Below are 18,533 nucleotides of genomic sequence, written 5' to 3'. Positions count from 1 at the left end.
TCACTCTCCACAATCACTCCCCACAATCACTCCCCACAATCACTCCCCACAATCACTCCCCACAATCACTCCCCACAATCACTCCCCACAATCACTCCCCACAATCACTCCCCACAATCACTCTCCACAATCACTCTCCACAATCACTCCCCACAATCACTCCCCACAATCACTCCCCACAATCACTCCCCACAATCACTCCCCACAATCACTCCCCACAATCACTCCCCACAATCACTCCCCACAATCACTCCCCACAATCACTCCCCACAATCACTCTCCACAATCACTCCCCACAATCACTCCCCACAATCACTCTCCACAATCACTCCCCACAATCACTCCCCACAATCACTCCCCACAATCACTCTCCACAATCACTCCCCACCATCACTTCCCACAATCACTCCCCACAATCACTCCCCACAATCACTCCCCACAATCACTCCCCACAATCACTCCCCACAATCACTCCCCACAATCACTCCCCACAATCACTCTCCACAATCACTCCCCACAATCACTCCCCACAATCACTCCCCACAATCACTCCCCACAATCACTCCCCACAATCACTCCCCACAATCACTCCCCACAATCACTCTTTACAATCACTCTCCACAATCACTCCCCACAATCACTCTCCACAATCACTCTCCACAATCACTCTTTACAATCACTCCCCTCAATCACTCTCCACAATCACTCCCCACAATCACTCTCCACAATCACTCTCCACAATCACTCTTTACAATCACTCCCCTCAATCACTCTCCACAATCACTCCCCCATCGCTCGTTCACCGCGTGCGCCGTTGTGGGTGGAGTCTACGCACTACACAGACCTCCACGTTACAATCCTAATAACAACAACAACAATAACAACAACAATCATCACAACCACTGCCTCGTCCACGTTACAATCCTAATAACAACAACAATCACAACCACTGCCTCGTCCACGTTACAATCCTAATAACAACAACAATAACAACAACAATCATCACAACCACTGCCTCGTCCACGTTACAATCCTAATAACAACAACAACCATCACAACCACTGCCTCGTCCACGTTACAATCCTAATAACAACAACAACAATCACAACCACTGCCTCGTCCACGTTACAATCCTAATAACAACAACAAGAACAATCATCACAACCACTGCCTCGTCCACGTTACAATCCTAATAACAACAACAACAACCACAACAACCATCACAACCACTGCCTCGTCCACGTTACAATCCTAATAACAACAACAACCATAACAACCACAACAACCATCACAACCACTACCTCGTCCACGTTACAATCCTAATAACAACAAAAACAACCATCACAACCACTGCCTCGTCCACGTTACAATCCTAATAACAACCATCACAACCACAACAACCATCACAACCACTGCCTCGTCCACGTTACAATCCTAATAACAACAACCACAACAACCATCACAACCACTGCCTCGTCCACGTTACAATCCTAATAACAACAACAACCATCACAACAACAACAACCATCACAACCACTGCCTCCGCACGGTGCTCGCTCGCTCGCTCGATCTCCTAGACCAGTGGGTGGGGAACCTTTTTTCTGCCACGTGCCATTTGGATATTTATACAACATCATTCGCGGCGGCCATAGAAAGTGGTCAACTTAAAAATTAGCCCGTTGCATTTGGTCAAACATTTAACTAACTCGCCCCCTAATGCGACGGCTGGAACTGCTTCTCTTTGGCGAGGCGTGGTGATGACGTTAGCCGGTATCGACGATGCTGTTGCTACTCGCAAACTGCTTTTGCAGGTTTGCTCTCCTAGATGTATTGAATTTCGAGTCTCGTCTGCGGTTGCCTTGGCAGGGCCACACTCAAATGATTTCGCGGGCCTCATACGGCCCGCGGGCCTGACGTGCCCCACCCCTGGCGTAGAGACAGAGCCGGGGGGGTGGGGGGGGGGGTGAGGTGTGTAACTCGGTGGGCGCCAGGAGGAGGAACCGCAGACGAGGAGCCAGCGGCTTCCCCACAGTTTTCCAAGCTCTGCAGTCCTCCATACACAGGGGTGCTTCAGAAAATAAAAGTCAACACTTGTGAGAATTTGCGACAACGCCCACGAGAAATGTTGCTGCTGCCTCGGGGACTCTTGAGACCACCTGGGGAAGATGCCAGGCGCGCGTTGACGACGATGGCGAACAAGTGGAGACTCATCATTAGACCTCCTTTGCCAGTACCAAAATGTAATAATTGGAGTTTTCCCCTTTTTTCTGGCAACAAAACTGAAACCTTTTTGCAAGGATTCATGTTACTGCATTAACCACAATACCTGCAGTCAAAATGCAAACAAAAAAGATACTATGATAATATATGCATTGTCCTTGAAACTGATTGGTCCACACCAGAGAAAGCCGTCCCTTTTGAAGCTATTAACATTACATTTGTTATAACGTTACAGTGCAGTGTTGTTCGTTCTTTTTCCATTAAAAACGCGAGTCCCATGTAAGTGTTCACATTTTTTTTACGCACCCTCTATACGTGAAAAACATTTTCAGACGATGAATGAGTAGTCCATACACGTGGCAGAAACTCGGAGCACCCAGAGAACACGCCGTGCGAGGGGGCAACACTCTATCCCCGAACAGATGGAACACATTGAGTCCACACTTTGCTGCACCGCCGTCTCCTGGCAGAGCCCCGGGCACGGCTCCTCCTCCACACTCATGAGAGTATCACAGCCCGTCTGTGCGTGATCCACCAACCCACGCACGAGAGGATCACAGGCAGCAGCAGCGTAGCCACCAACACCACCAGCACCAGCACCACCAGCAGCACCACCAGCACCAGCACCACCACCAGTACCAGCATCACCACCAGCACCAACACCACTAGCACCACCAACACCACCAGCACCACCAGCAGCACCGCCACCAGCACCACTAGCACCAGCATCACCACCAGCACCACCACCAGCACCACCACCAGTACCGCCACCAGCACCAGCACCACCAGCACCACCAGCACCACCAGCAGCACCGCCACCACCACCAGCACCACCAGCAGCACCGCCACCAGTACCGCCAGCACCAACACCAGTACCGCCACCAGCACCACCAGCGCCACCACCAGCACCACCACCAGCATCACCACTACCACTACCACCAACACCAGTACCACCACCACCACCAGCATCACCACTACCACCAGCACCAACACCACCACCACTACCACCACTACCACAAGCACCAACACCACTACCACCACCAGCACCACCACCACCAGCACGCGTTGAGTTGTGTGTCCCTCTACCTGGGCCCACGACTGACATCCTCCCCCTGCTCCCCCGCCCCTCGTGCGTGAGCAGCAGCGGCTGTTCGTGGGCTCGGCGGCGGGAGTGGTGGCGCTGCAGTTGCAGCAGTGCGTGTCGTACGGCAGCGTGTGTGCCGAGTGTTGCCTGGCGCGCGACCCCTACTGTGCCTGGGACGGCCTCTCCTGCTCCAAGTATCAGCACGCCACACGCAGCAGGTAACAGCCACGTCACACGCAGCAGGTGACTAACACGTCACACGCAGCAGGTGACTAACACGTCACACACGCAGCAGGTGACCAGCACGTCACACGCAGCAGGTAACTAACACGTCACACGCAGCAGGTGACTAACACGTCACATGCAGCAGGTAACCACCACGTCACACGCAGCAGGTAACTACCACGTCACACGCAGCAGGTAACTAACACGTCACACACGCAGCAGGTGACTAACACGTCACACACGCAGCAGGTGACTAACACATCACACACGCAGCAGGTGACTAACACGTCACACGCAGCAGGTGACCAGCACGTCACACGCAGCAGGTAACTAACACGTCACACGCAGCAGGTAACTAACACGTCACACGCAGCAGGTAACTAACACGTCACACACGCAGCAGGTGACTAACACGTCACACACGCAGCAGGTGACAGCACGTCACACACGCAGCAGGTGACTAACACGTCACACACGCAGCAGGTGACTAACACGTCACACACGCAGCAGGTGACTAACACGTCACACGCAGCAGGTGACCAGCACGTCACACGCAGCAGGTAACTAACACGTCACACGCAGCAGGTAACCACCACGTCACACACGCAGCAGGTAACTAACACGTCACACGCAGCAGGTAACCACCACGTCACACACGCAGCAGGTAACTAACACGTCACACGCAGCAGGTGACCAGCACGTCACACACAGCAGGTAACTAACACGTCACACGCTGCGCTCCACCGTGTAGCCTTGACAAGCTGTAGGGGCAAGTGCTGTTAGCGAGTAGCACCTGTGAAGGCCGGCATGGCATACGAGGGGGTGGGTGGCCAGCACCACGCCCGGCCGCCTTTGTCTCCCCAGTGGCGATTTCTACACATCGCACCGGGTACTCATTTGAGGCCGAGTCGACCTAGGGGAGGCCCAGGACCGGTTCAGATAATCGTCACCGGTGTTGGCCGTGAGCGGGAATCGAACCCGGGGCGCCGGGTTCGTAGCGCAGCGTAGCGCTGACCACTACACTGCCTCTCACACACACACACGCACGCACACACGCACACGCGCGCACACGCACACACACGTGTCCATCGTTACACGTGAGCGGCAGGCGCGCGTCCCGCTGATGCGTGCCGTGGTGTGTTTGTCGTCGCCGTCGATGCAGCCGCAGGTTCCGGAGGCAGAACATCCTCAACGGCGATCCCTTCATGCAGTGCCTGGACCAGAACAACATCGGTAGGCACGGGTGCGCTGGTGGTGCGTGGCTTCCCCGGCTCGGCTTCACTCGCGTCGCCTCTCGCCGGAGAATCTTCGCCCGGTCCCGTCGTCTCTCGCGTTGAGCCTTGGGGGCGCCGCCGTTAACCACCTCGCCTGGTCTACAGGAGGTCGCGGACTCGATCCCGACCCTGACACCCGTTGGTCACCACTTTGCACTCTGACGAGACGTTAACCACCTCGCCTGGTGTACAGGAGGTCGCGGACTCGATCCCGACCCTGACACCCATTGGTCACCACTTTGCACTCTGACGAGATGTTAACTACCTCGCCTGGTCTACAGGAGGTCGCGGACTCGATCCCGACCCTGACACCCGTTGGTCACCACTTTGCACTCTGACGAGACGTTAACTACCTCGCCTGGTCTACAGGAGGTCGCGGACTCGATCCCGACCCTGACACCTGCTGCTGTGTATTTGGAGTTTGCCGTGTCTCTCTTGACTGCTCTACATTTCCACGTGATGACGATGATGACGATGATGATGATGGGCCGCCACTTCGACGAGCTCTCGTTTTTGACAGCCAGGCCGCTTCTGGAAGAGAGCTAGGCAGCATCTCAGCGGGGCTTTACCTCCTGGTAAAAAAAAAAAATAGTTGAGTTTAGATTTGTGAGTCCGGCATTCCGACGGGCGACCGGCGGATGCTGCTGAGTGCTGTAGGGGCCGCGACGTGCAGAGCGTTCTAGCAAAGCCACCGGTAGCTACGGCACTTTCAAATCATCGGCGAGATTGAAAGCACAATTTGTTTAGAGCTGCGTCCAGTTTGTTGTCCACCCCCCCCCCCAACCCCGCGCACCTCATTCCTAGCGTGGTTGGCTACGTGCGGTGGTGTGAAAGGAGTCCCACGTACACTTTACACTACACTATACACTACCTACACACTACACTATACACTGTAGACTACACTATACACTACACTATACACTACGTAAATACTACAATATACACTGTAGACTACACTATACACTACACTATACACTACCTACACACTACACTATACACTGTAGACTACACTATACACTACACTATACACTACGTAAATACTACAATATACACTGTAGACTACACTATACACTACACTATACACTACCTACACACTACACTATACACTGAAGACTGCACTATACACTACACTATACACTACCTACACACTACACTATACACTGAAGACTACACTATACACTACACTATACACTACCTACACACTAAACTATACACTACCTACACACTACACTATACACTAAACTACACACTACACTTTACACTACACTATACACTACCTACACACTACACTATACACTACCTACACACTACACTTTACACTACCTACACACTACACTATACACTACCTACACACTACACTTTACACTACACTTTACACTACACACTAAACTATACACTACACTATACACTGTAGACTACACTATACACTACACTATACACTACACTATACACTACACTATACACTACACTATAATTGTAAACGTTGTAGTGGGTTTACTCTCCAACACACAACAACCGGTGTAGTGCTGTGCTTGTAACCAACTGGCCACGTTTTGTTTCCCTGTCAAACCCCCTCACCGATGGGCTTTGTCGGGACGGTGGTGTCGGGTTTAACGACACAACATTCATATTGCACGCGACCTCACACAAAGTCAACCCTCTACTCGTGGATTACATTTGTCCCAAAAGCCTTGCTTACTACGTGTGAGAGCTCACTGTGTGGTAAACTTACTACGTCTGAGAACTCACCGAGTGGTAAACTTACTACGTGTGAGAGCTCACTGAGTGGTATACTTACTACATGTGAGAGCTCACTGTGTGGTAAACTTACTACGTGTGAGAGCTCACTGTGTGGTAAACTTACTACGTGTGAGAGCTCACTGTGTGGTAAACTTACTACGTCTGAGAGCTCACTGTGTGGTAAACTTACTACGTGTGAGAGCTCACTGTGTGGTAAACTTACTACGTGTGAGAGCTCACTGTGTGGTAAACTTACTACGTGTGAGAGCTCACTGTGTGGTAAACTTACTACGTGTGAGAACTCACTGTGTGGTAAACTTACTACGTGTGAGAGCTCACTGTGTGGTAAACTTACTACGTGTGAGAACTCACTGTGTGGTAAACTTACTACGTGTGAGAGCTCACTGCGTGGTAAACTTACTACGTGTGAGAGCTCACTGTGTGGTAAACTTACTACGTCTGAGAGCTCACTGAGTGGTATACTTACTACGTGTGAGAGCTCACTGTGTGGTAAACTTACTACGTGTGAGAGCCCACTGTGTGGTAAACTTACTACGTGTGAGAGCTCACTGAGTGGTATACTTACTACGTGTGAGAGCCCACTGTGTGGTAAACTTACTACGTGTGAGAGCTCACTGTGTGGTAAACTTACTACATCTGAGAGCTCACTGTGTGGTAAACTTACTACATCTGAGAGCTCACTGTGTGGTAAACTTACTACGTGTGAGAGCCCACTGTGTGGTAAACTTACTACGTGTGAGAACTCACTGTGTGGTAAACTTACTACGTCTGAGAGCTCACTGCGTGGTAAACTTACTACGTGTGAGAGTTCACTGTGTGGTAAACTTACTATGTCTGAGAGCTCACTGTGTGGTAAACTTACTACGTGTGAGAGCTCACTGAGTGGTAAACTTACTACGTGTGAGAGCTCACTGTGTGGTAAACTTACTACGTGTGAGAGCCCACTGAGTGGTAAACTTACTACGTGTGAGAACTCACTGTGTGGTAAACTTACTACGTGTGAGAACTCACTGTGAGGTAAACTTACTACGTGTGAGAGCTCACTGAGTGGTAAACTTACTACGTGTGAGAGCTCACTGTGTGGTAAACTTACTACGTGTGAGAGCTCACTGTGTGGTAAACTTACTACGTGTGAGAGCTCACTGTGAGGTAAACTTACTACGTCTGAGAGCTCACTGTGTGGTAAACTTACTACGTGTGGGAACTCACTGTGTGGTAAACTTACTACGTGTGAGAGCTCACTGTGTGGTAAACTTACTACGTCTGAGAGCTCACTGTGTGGTAAACTTACTACGTGTGAGAGCTCACTGTGTGGTAAACTTACTACGTGTGAGAGCTCACTGTGTGGTAAACTTACTACATGTGAGGTCACTGTGTGGTAAACTTACTACGTGTGAGAACTCACTGTGTGGTAAACTTACTACGTGTGAGAGCTCACTACGTGGTAAACTTACTACGTGTGAGAGCTCACTGAGTGGTAAACTTACTACGTGTGAGAGCTCACTGTGTGGTAAACTTACTACGTGTGAGAGCTCACTGTGTGGTAAACTTACTACGTGTGAGAGCTCACTGAGTGGTAAACTTACTACGTGTGAGAGCTCACTGTATGGTAAACTTACTACGTGTAAGAACTCACTGTGTGGTAAACTTACTACGTCTGAGAGCTCACTACGTGGTAAACTTACTACGTGTGAGAACTCACTGAGTGGTAAACTTACTACGTGTGAGAGCTCACTGTGGTAAACTTACTACGTCTGAGAACTCACTGTGTGGTAAACTTACTACGTGTGAGAGCTCACTGTGTGGTAAACTTACTACGTCTGAGAACTCACTGCGTGGTAAACTTACTACGTGTGAGAGCTCACTGTGTGGTAAACTTACTACGTCTGAGAGCTCACTGAGTGGTAAACTGCGCACTGTAGCGGCGGTGGTACCAGCGGTGGTACCAGCGGTGGGACCAGCGGTGGTACCAGCGGCGTGGTGCCGCGGGGGGGGGGAGTGAAACGGGAATCTTTTTTGCCGGTTGGGAATGAAGCCCTGGGAGTGAAATTAATTTTAGTTTTGTTTGTTTTGTGATGTTTATTATCGAGGAGAGGACTCCCTCGGGGGGGCTGGGGGGGGGGGGGCACGTGGTGCGGTTTTGCTGGGGCGGGGGGGGGGGGTAAGACAAAATGACACAAGGCTAAAGATCCCCCGTGTAGCATGAAAGGGCTGTTGGGGCAAGTGCTGTTCGTGAGCAGCAGCTACCTATGAAGGCCGGCACTGTGGCACACGACTCACACACATAGACACACACGCACATAGACACACACACACATAGACACACACACACATAGACACACACGCACATAGACACACGCGCACATAGACACACCCACATAGACACACGCGCACATAGACACACCCACATAGACACACGCGCATATAGACACAACCACATAGACACACGCGCACATAGACACCCACACATAGACACACGCGCACATAGACACACCCACATAGACACACGCGCACATAGACACCCACACATAGACACACAAGCACATAGACACACCCACATAGACACACGCACACATAGACATACCCACACATAGACACCCACACATAGACACACGCGCACATAGACACACGCGCACATAGACACACGCGCACATAGACACATATAGACAGACGCACACATAGACACACATAGACACAACAACAACCGCCATTCGCCACTAAGTGGCGGTGACGTCACCACGACGCTTGTGCCAGGCTATGTGCACCCTGAGGCCACGTGAAGTGTCGAACGCCCGCTGGCAGGTCACGGGGCAGACCCAGGTGCCACGGGTCGACTGACTGAGATGACTGGCTGATGCACCACCTGTGCCCCCTACTGTGCCAACCTGCTGTGCTTTAGCCACCCGGCGCTCCGCTCGTTGTTGTGAGTGTCGCTCCTCCGCCCTCCGTTGTTGTTGGAGGGCGACTAACTCCAACTGCCCAGTAGCGTCCTTCACGAGCCTCCTCCACAGAGCCCGATCTTGACACCGCTGGTACCGGTCATCGGCAAGTCCACTCAGCTACACGTCCTCCTGTACCACATCACTCCATCTCTTCTCTAGCCCGTGCCGCGCCTATTTAGCCCCCTCGATCCGGCCGAACAAAAGCTGTTTCGGCATGCGGTGGCTGGGCATGCGGGCTACATGACCCAGCCAACGCAGCCTTGCCTGCCGGAGGAGCTCACCAATGGGACCTTGCCCAGATCTTTCAAGGATTTGTGAGCTCCTCACACAATCCAGCCTGGTTAAACCCAAGATGGATCGTAGGCAGGCTAGCCTAAATGTTTCTAACCGGCAAAGATGTTCCATTAGGGGGGTCCACGTTTCGCAAGCGTAGAGAAGGGAGGGAATGACCATGGCCGAGAAGACCTGAAGCTTAGTGCGGAGCGACAGACCAGGTAGCTTCCACACAGCGTTACGCAACCGATGAATAGATATTGCCGCTCGACTGATTCGGAGTGAGATCTCTGCTGTTAAACTGGAGCCGGTCATAAGCACACTGCCCAGGTATGGGAAACTCTCCACTCTCTCCACAACTACCCCATCACCGATTGGGAGTTGTGAGGGTGAGTGTCCGATGGTACAAAATACCCAGGCAGGTGCTTAGTTTTGGTGGGGCTGATGGTAAGGCCCCATCTCTTAGTGGCACGCTCCAGTCTCAGCAACAGCGTCTCCAACTCCTCCTCTGAATGAGCAGCTATTACCAAATCATCGGCATACATAACGTGGTTGAGCAATAGGGAGCCATCCCTTGACTGCACCCGGGCATCGATCAGCCTCCCATTACATCTGTACCATATAGAGATTCCCCCGGTACAGCTATTGAAGGCTTCACGAACTACGTGGTCAAAATAGATGTTAAATAATGTGGGAGCCAGAGGACATCCCTGTCGCACCCCAAGGTGTACAGGGAATGGCTCTGACTCCCGGCCACGTAGTTTTACCCGGGCCCGCTCACCATCATGAAGGTCCTTAATGATCGTGAGCAGAGGTTCAGGTACTCCAAAAGCACGAAGAACAACCCAGAGCCCAGGCCTACTGATGGTATCATAGGCCTTGACCAGGTCAATAAAGCAGAGATGTAGGTCTTGCTGGAATTCCCTACACCTCTGCTGTAGCAGACGGATAGAAAATATGGCATCTGTGCAGGACCGCCCTTTCCTGAAACCGCATTGGGGCTCCGCAAGCCTCTCCTCAGCGTGCCTGGCAAGGCGATGTTGAATAATCCTTGCCAGGACCTTTCCCGGCACACTGAGGATTGAGATGCCCCTGTAGTTGTTACAGTCTGTGCGGTCCCCCTTCTTAGAGAGGGGGACCACCAGGGCATCCTTCCAATCCTGCGGAACCCGTCCAGTGGTCCAGACTGTTGTTATGATGTTATATAGGGCAGTCTGTGCACAAACGCCACCCTCCCTCAGCATTTCGCTTGGGAGATCATCTCTGCCCGCTGCCTTTCCTGGTCTCAGACTCTGGATCACCTTCAGTACTTCCGTAACAGATGGCACCTTATTTAGCCACTCACAGGGGGTGACTTCCTCTTCCAATATTTGAGGCACCGCAGCCTTAGCAGGGTCATCCCCACTTTGTCCCACGATGTTTTCCATGTGGAGAGATTTCCCCTCCTCCAAGACTTCACAGAAATGCTCAGCAAATCTGCAAACCTGTCCCTGGGGGTCGGAAATTTGATCACCGTTTTTTCCCCTCATGATGGTAATAGGTGTGGCGCTGCATGTTACTTTTTTGATGGAATTAAATAGGGATGTGTGATCGCGGGCCATTGAGACAGATTACATCTCCTCAGCAACCCGCGACCACCACCCATCCTTGCAGCGCCTCACGGCTATCCGAACCTCCGAGCGAAGGCTGCGGTAAGCTTTCTCATTCTCCAACGTGGGATGCTGTAGCCAATGAGAGTGGGCCTGTCGCTTTTTCTCAGCCATTTGAACACCTCCTCTGTCAGCCAGGTTATCTGGGGAGGTCTGGACCGTGTACCCAAAGCAGCCATTGAAGCTGCCTGAGTCACAGTCCTAAACCTCACCCATTTACCCTCGACATCTGGAGGAGTGGGGAACGATGCCAACCCCAGCCACAAGCGATGATGAAATTCTCGCTTACAACTTTCATCAGGCCACCTTAGGTTCGAATGGGGTCCTGGGTATACACCCACCACCGGAGTGGAAGAATGGCAGACGCATCTTACAGATAACTAGTCGATGGTCAGAGGGTAGATCAGCTCCACGGTAGGTCCTGGTGTCAAGGACATGGGCCCGCATCCGCTGGTCCGTCACTACGTACTCCAGCAGATGTTCTTGCTTGGACCCGGCATGCATCCATAATGTTATATGGATGCGCCGATGCCGGAACAGCATGTTGGTAATTACACGCCCATGGACTGCACAAAAATCCAGCAGCTTCCTACCGTTGTTATTCATCTGATCTGTCCCATGCCTTCCAATCACTCCAGGCCAGGCGCCAGCATCATGACCAACTCGGGCATTAAAGTCACCCAACAAGATGACTCTATCCCGAGGGGCCACTTTAGCTAGCACCTGTGACAGGAGGTCATAGAAGGCATCCGACTCATCGGCCTTGCCTGCATCCCTCCACGGATGTTCGTCTTCGGTGGGGGCATAAGTAACCACGACCACCACTCCTCGCCTTTGGTTGATGGGAAGGCGAGCCCAAAGTAGCCTAGGGCTTACAGCTTCCCACACCTCACCGCCACGCTCCCACGCCCCCTTCATTCTTTTGTTCAGAGGGAGAACCACAACCTGTTGTTTGGCAGTCTCCTGCCCCGAGTAGAGGACTGTCCGCTCCTCATGGTGGCAGGAGCCAGAGCCGGTCCACCGGTCCTCCTGAATGCCACAGAGATCCATGCGGTACCGGTCCAGCTCCCGACAGAGGAGTGGGAGTCTCTCCTCCGCAGTGAGCGTCCGAACATTCCACATGGCCATCCGTAGTGGCTTTTTGTTGTTTCTGGAGGAGCCCCGAGGGTAGAGATTAAATCTCCTGGCTCCGACAAATGTGGTTTGGCCAGGAGACGTCATAGACGCCTGTCCCCCCGGGGCCTCCGGCACAAGCTTGTTAATTAAAATTTTCGGTCGTAGTTTAGTGGTAGTTAATTGAAGGTGGAGGGGTAACCAGCCTCTCGCATCCGTCCAGAGCCCCCATTTAGCCGCTGTGGTGGTCACAGACGCCATAGACACACCCACACATAGACACACCCACACACATAGACACACCCATACACATAGACACACCCACACACATAGACACACCCACACATAGACACACCCACACACATAGACACACCCACACACATAGACACACCCACACAGATAGACACACCCACACACATAGACACACCCACACACATAGACACACCCACACACATAGACACACCCACACACATAGACACACCCACACACATAGACACACCCACACACAGACGCACGTGCACGCAGGCCCGCCCAGGCGGTAATGATGAGCACTGAGGAGGAATGTGAGAATGGAGCTGCCTGAGGTTTGCAGGGAGGGAGGGGACGAGAGGGGAGGAGGGGAGGAGGGAGGGCCGGGTATCGTAGGCAGAGCAGGGGCCGAGACTGCTCTGGGCATCGGATGGGTGACTCCCAAAACAAGACAAAGGTCCCCCGTGTAGCCCCGGACATAGTGTCGGGGCAAGTGCTGTTAGCGAGCTGCACCTATGAAGGCCAGCACCGTGGCACACGAGGGGGTGGGTGGCCAGCACCACGCCCGGCCGCCTTTGTCTCCCCAGCGGCGATGTTTACCACACACCGCACCAGGTGCTCATTTGAGGCTGAGTCGACCTAGGGGAAGAGGCCCAGGACCGGTTCAAATAATCGTCACCGGTGTTAGCCGCAGCGCGCTAACCGCTATGCCACCAACACCGCCACCACCAGCGCCGGGGCTTGCCAGGTGCTGTAGGCGCGGGGCTGCGCTGTGGGGTGGCCAGGAGGTGGCAGCCGGCTCTGAGTGCCGGCCCCCTCGACTCCGGCCTCTCCCGGCTTCTCCCACGGGCAGCCGAACTCTCGCGACTCACGGAATCGGCCGTCAGGAACGGTGGTGGTGGTTGTTGTGGTGTCGGTGATAGTGGTGGTGGTGATGCAGGTGGTAGTCGTGGTGATGTTGGTGGTGGTGCAGGTGGTAGTGGTCGTGGGGCTGGTGTGGTGCTGATGGTTATGGAGGTACTGGTGATGGTCTTGGTGTTGGCGGTGCTGGTGGAGGTGCTGGTGGTGGTGGTGGTGGTGCTGACGGTGGTGGTGGTGCTAACAGTGGTGGTGGTGGTGCTGCTGCTGCTGGGTGGTTCTCAGCGGAACAGGGGGTGGGCGTTGCGGGAGCGCTGGCCGTGCAGGATGAGCAGCAGCAGCAGGAGGAGCAGGAGGAGGAGCGTGTGGTGTTTGGCGTGGAGAGGAACAGCACCTTCCTGGAGTGTGTGCCCCGCTCGCTCCGCGCCACCATCACGTGGCACGTGCAGCACGCACACAGCGGCCTCACCCAGGAGGTGCGCACGCCACCACGCACCACGACACCACGCACCACGCCACCACGCACCACGACACCACGCACCACGCACCGCGACACCACGCACCACGCCACCACGCACCACGCACCGCGACACCACGCACCACGCCACCACGCACCACGCACCACGCACCACGCACCACGCCACCAAGCACCACGCCACCACGCACCACGCCACCACTCCACCACGCACCACGCACCGCGACACCACGACACCACGCCACCACGACACCACGCACCACGCACCGCGACACCACGCACCACGCCACCACGCCACCACGCCACCACGCCACCACGCACCACGCCACCACGCCACCACGCACCGCGACACCACGCACCACGCCACCACGCCACCACGACACCACGCACCGCGACACCGCGACGCCGTGACGCACCAACGCACCGCCATGACGCACCGCGCTTTCTCGCCGTAAATTAGTCTTTCAATTGAATCGATCAATTACTCTACGGGCCAATCAATAAATCATGACATTGGTCAGTCATGCCATCCATCAATCAATTACTCTACGAGCCAATCACTGAATTATTAAATGTGCCAACGATTCCATACACCAATGAATTACTCTACGAGTCAATCACTGAATTATTAAATATGCCAACGATTCCATACACCAATCAATTACTCTACGAGCTGCCAAGCAATTCAATCTGACAATCAGTAAACTTGACCTCACCGCTTCGCATTCCCCCTCCTACTCCCCCCCCTCCCCCCCCTGCCCCCCCCCCGCCCCGCAGGTGAAGACGGACGAGCGCGTGGCGCGCACCCCCCACGGTCTGCTCTTCCGTGCGCTGCACCGCCTCGACGCCGGCGTCTACCGCTGCCGCTCGGCGGAGCGCGGCTTCACGCAGGGCCTGCGTCGCCTGCGCCTGCACGTCATCGCGGACGAGCGCGTGCGCGCCCTCGTCGCGCCCCGCCAACCCCACCACCACCACCGCCAACCCCCCCACCACCACCGCCAACCCCACCACCACCACCACCACCACCGCCGCGGGCGCCACGACGCCGAGGACGCCGAGGACGACGTCGTCTGCGCCTCGGCCGGGCCGGCGGGCCGGGGTCACGGGCACCGCGCCTGGCACGAGGGGCCCGCGCAGCCGCCGGGCCACGCCGGGGCCGCCGAGTACTGCGAGAGGGCGTGGTGCGCGGAGCGGGCGCGGCGCGGGCAGCAGGCCGCCGGCGCCGCCGGGTCCCCGGCCTCCTCCCCCCCCGTGCCGATGTCGCTCCCCGGCGCGGGCGGCGGAGGCGCGACGCGGCGGAGGGGGCCTCCGCACGACGGGCGGAGAGGCCGCGGCAAGGCCAAGCGCACGCCGAGACGCGCCGCGGTGCCGTCGCCGGGGCGGTGAGACGCACCGTGCCCTTGCGGGAGGGGTGGGGGTGTGGGGTCAATCTGGGGGGGGGGGGGTCTCCCGTGGCGGGGGGCAGGGGGGGTGGGGGTTTCCCGCAGCTCCGATTCGCATGGTTGGCTACGTACGGTGCGAAGGAAGTTCAACAAATCTACGGTACAGGGAGAAGATCCAGGAGTGAGATCTGGTGAGAAGATCCGTTAGTGAGATCTGGTGAGTAGATCCAGGAGTGATATTTGGTGAGTAGATCCAGGAGTGATATTTGGTGAGTAGATCCGGTAGTGAGATCTGGTGAGTAGATCCGGTAGTGAGATCTGGTGAGAAGATCCGGTAGTGAGATCTGGTGAGAAGATCCGGTAGTGAGATCTGGTGAGTAAATCCGGTAGTGAGATCTGGTGAGAAGATCCGGTAGTAAGATCTGGTGAGAAGATACGGTAGTGAGATCTGGTGAGTAGATCCGGTAGTGAGATCTGGTGAGTAGATCCGGTAGTGAGATCTGGTGAGTTGATCCGGTAGTGAGATCTGGTGAGAAGATCCGGTAGTGAGATCTGGTGAGTAAATCCGGTAGTGAGATCTGGTGAGTAGATCCAGGAGTGAGATTTGGTGAGTAAATCCGGTAGTGAGATCTGGTGAGTAGATCCGGTAGTGAGATCTGGTGAGAAGATCCGGTAGTGAGATCTGGTGAGTAAATCCGGTAGTGAGATCTGGTGAGTAAATCCGGTAGTGAGATCTGGTGAGAAGATCCGGTAGTGAGACCTGGTGAGTAAATCCGGTAGTGAGATCTGGTGAGTAAATCCGGTAGTGAGATCTGGTGGGTAGATCCGGTAGTGAGATCTGGTGAGTAGATCCCGTAGTGAGATCTGGTGAGAAGATCCAGGAGTGAGATTTGGTGAGTAGATCCGGTAGTGAGATCTGGTGAGTAGATCCGGTAGTGAGATCTGGTGAGAAGATCCAGGAGTGATATGTGGTGAGTAGATCTGGTAGTGAGATCTGTTGAGAAGATCCGGTAGTGAGATCTGTTGAGTAGATCTGGTAGTGAGATCTGGTGAGTAGATCTGGTAGTGAGATCTGTTGAGTAGATCCCGTAGTGAGATCTGGTGAGTAGTTCCAGTTAATCTGGCTGCTTGCACACAAGACGATTTGACCTGCATGTGTGTGTGTGCATGTGTAGAAGTAGTTGCCCCAACAAGGGAACACCAGGAGCGGTGGCAGAACGGTTAGCGCACTGCACCACGAACCCCCAGCAAACTCCAAATATAGAGCAGGCGTCAGGGTCGGGATCGAACCCACGACCTCCTGTATACTAGGCGAGGTAGTTAACATCTCCCAGCCACCGCGGTGCCCACATGTTCGAACTGGGGGATGCAAAGGCGGCCGGGCGCGGTGCTGTCCACAGCTAACCATCCTCGTTGGACACCTGTTAAAGAAGAGAGCTTTATAGCTCATCGGCTTTCTTACAGTATAAATACAATATTCTAATTCTGTTTAAAGTGAGCGGAGGCGAGAAGGGTGGGTGGTGGGCAGCCCCCTCTCTAACCCCCACACAGCCCCCCCCTTTATCCCCCACACAGCCCCCCCCCTCTACCCCCCACACGCCCCCCCCCCCTTATGTGACCTCTTGCCCAGCAAGATTGCCCTTGTACAGTGACGACAAACAACCCCGGCGTCCGCTATTGGTGCTAAGAACTGTCACCGGCAACCTTGAAGCGGAGCTACTGCGGCTTATTAATGTAATGATGTGTATAGAAGCGTTGATTTCTTCGTCAACGGCGCGATGCGCACTGTCGCGAGCGGACACACACTTGGCCCGCGCACGCGTGTACATATTTCTACCGTCGAGTCCTCCGCCGTAATTTTTGTTTTTAAAGAGAAAGCATCCGCCGGCAACTCCCTCCGCTGCAGTGGTTTTTCGAGCGCGTCCGCGACCTCCGCTAGGATGGCCGCGCTCCGTCGCGCGGGGGGGGGGGTGTCGTGATGGTGGGGGAGGGGGGGGCGGGAGCGGTGGTGCAGCGGTTACCGCCGCGAAGGCACGGCCAGCCCCAGTTGAATTTCCCATTCGACGGCGAACGCCAGCCGTGCGGCTGGCCTCGGGCCTCCGCGAGCGTCTCCTCCGTGTCCTTAACCAACCGGCAATGCACCAGCGCGGTGAAGTATGGTCAAACTGGAAGTAAACTATTTTTTATTCTACCAGGTGAAGGGCGCCATTGAGCTGCTGTGTTGTTGTAGCTCTTTCTCAAAAGCGACCCTGGGCTATCGCAAATGATAGTTTAACTGAGTGGCTTGTGATCACCTTCATCACGTGGACATTTCTAAGTAGCCAGATTACTCGAAACGCGTAACGTCGATTGTGAATGTGGAGGGGAAAACCGGAGGACCCGGAGAAAAATCCTCGCGGCCACGGCGAGAGAGAGAGACACCGCAAAACCCCAAATATACAGCAGCAGCAGCAGGCGTGAGGGTCGGGATCGAACCCACGACCACCTGTATACCAGGCGAGGTAGTTAACATCTCCTACCCACCGTGGCTACCCCCCCCCCCACCCCCCAAAGAGGCATTCGTCCAGCGGTGGATTGACGTAATTGGCTGTAAATAATTGTACTGAAACTTCACGGCGTTCGGTGATGGTATTTAAGATATGAGCGCACGTGCCGTACACGCGTTCGTGAATGTACCCGCGGGCGTGTCGGAAAGTTGGACAATCAGATAAACGTGGGCTTGTCCTGGACCGAGCGAGATGCTGTGGGGTTGTCTCTCTGTTGCCGACGTTTCAGGCCGGGCCAAGACGTGAAGAAGTCACGGAGAGGTATACTGGGTGTGGGGTGAGGTCGTGGGTCTTGTGGGGTGAGGTCGTGTGGGGGGAGGTCGTGGGTCGTGTGGAGTGAGGTCATGGTGTCGTGTGGGGTGAGGTCGTGTGGGGTGAGGTCGTGGGTCGTGTGGGGTGAGGTCGTGTGGGGGGAGGTCGTGGGTCGTGTGGGGTGAGGTCATGGTGTCGTGTGGGGTGAGGTCGTGTGGGGTGAGGTCGTG

The 18,533-nt window shown here is 54.6% G+C and overlaps 1 protein-coding gene across 3 annotated transcripts in view; it reads left to right on the top strand.

Moving 5' to 3' along the window:
• LOC116951114 (semaphorin-3E-like) overlaps window positions 1–18,239 on the top strand; it is a 72,823-nt gene extending 54,584 nt beyond the window's left edge. For all 3 annotated transcript variants that reach the window (XM_076073422.1, XM_076073423.1, XM_076073424.1), the window contains 4 exons: window positions 3,362–3,522; window positions 4,692–4,762; window positions 13,934–14,124; window positions 14,901–18,239. In XM_076073422.1, coding sequence (XP_075929537.1) covers window positions 3,362–3,522; window positions 4,692–4,762; window positions 13,934–14,124; window positions 14,901–15,509 — 1,032 coding nt within the window. In that variant the 3' untranslated portion in view covers window positions 15,510–18,239. The remainder of the gene's footprint in view (window positions 1–3,361; window positions 3,523–4,691; window positions 4,763–13,933; window positions 14,125–14,900) is intronic.
• Window positions 18,240–18,533: the final 294 nt, after the last annotated feature.

Source organism: Petromyzon marinus, chromosome 42 (genome assembly GCF_048934315.1).
Source record: "Petromyzon marinus isolate PM22_M1 ecotype Great Lakes invasive population chromosome 42, UKy_Petmar_22M1.pri1.0, whole genome shotgun sequence".
In the NCBI taxonomy this organism is placed as follows: domain Eukaryota; kingdom Metazoa; phylum Chordata; class Hyperoartia; order Petromyzontiformes; family Petromyzontidae; genus Petromyzon; species Petromyzon marinus.
The sequence above is the reverse complement of the archived record's forward strand: the minus strand, read 5'-3'. Positions and strand labels throughout refer to the sequence as shown.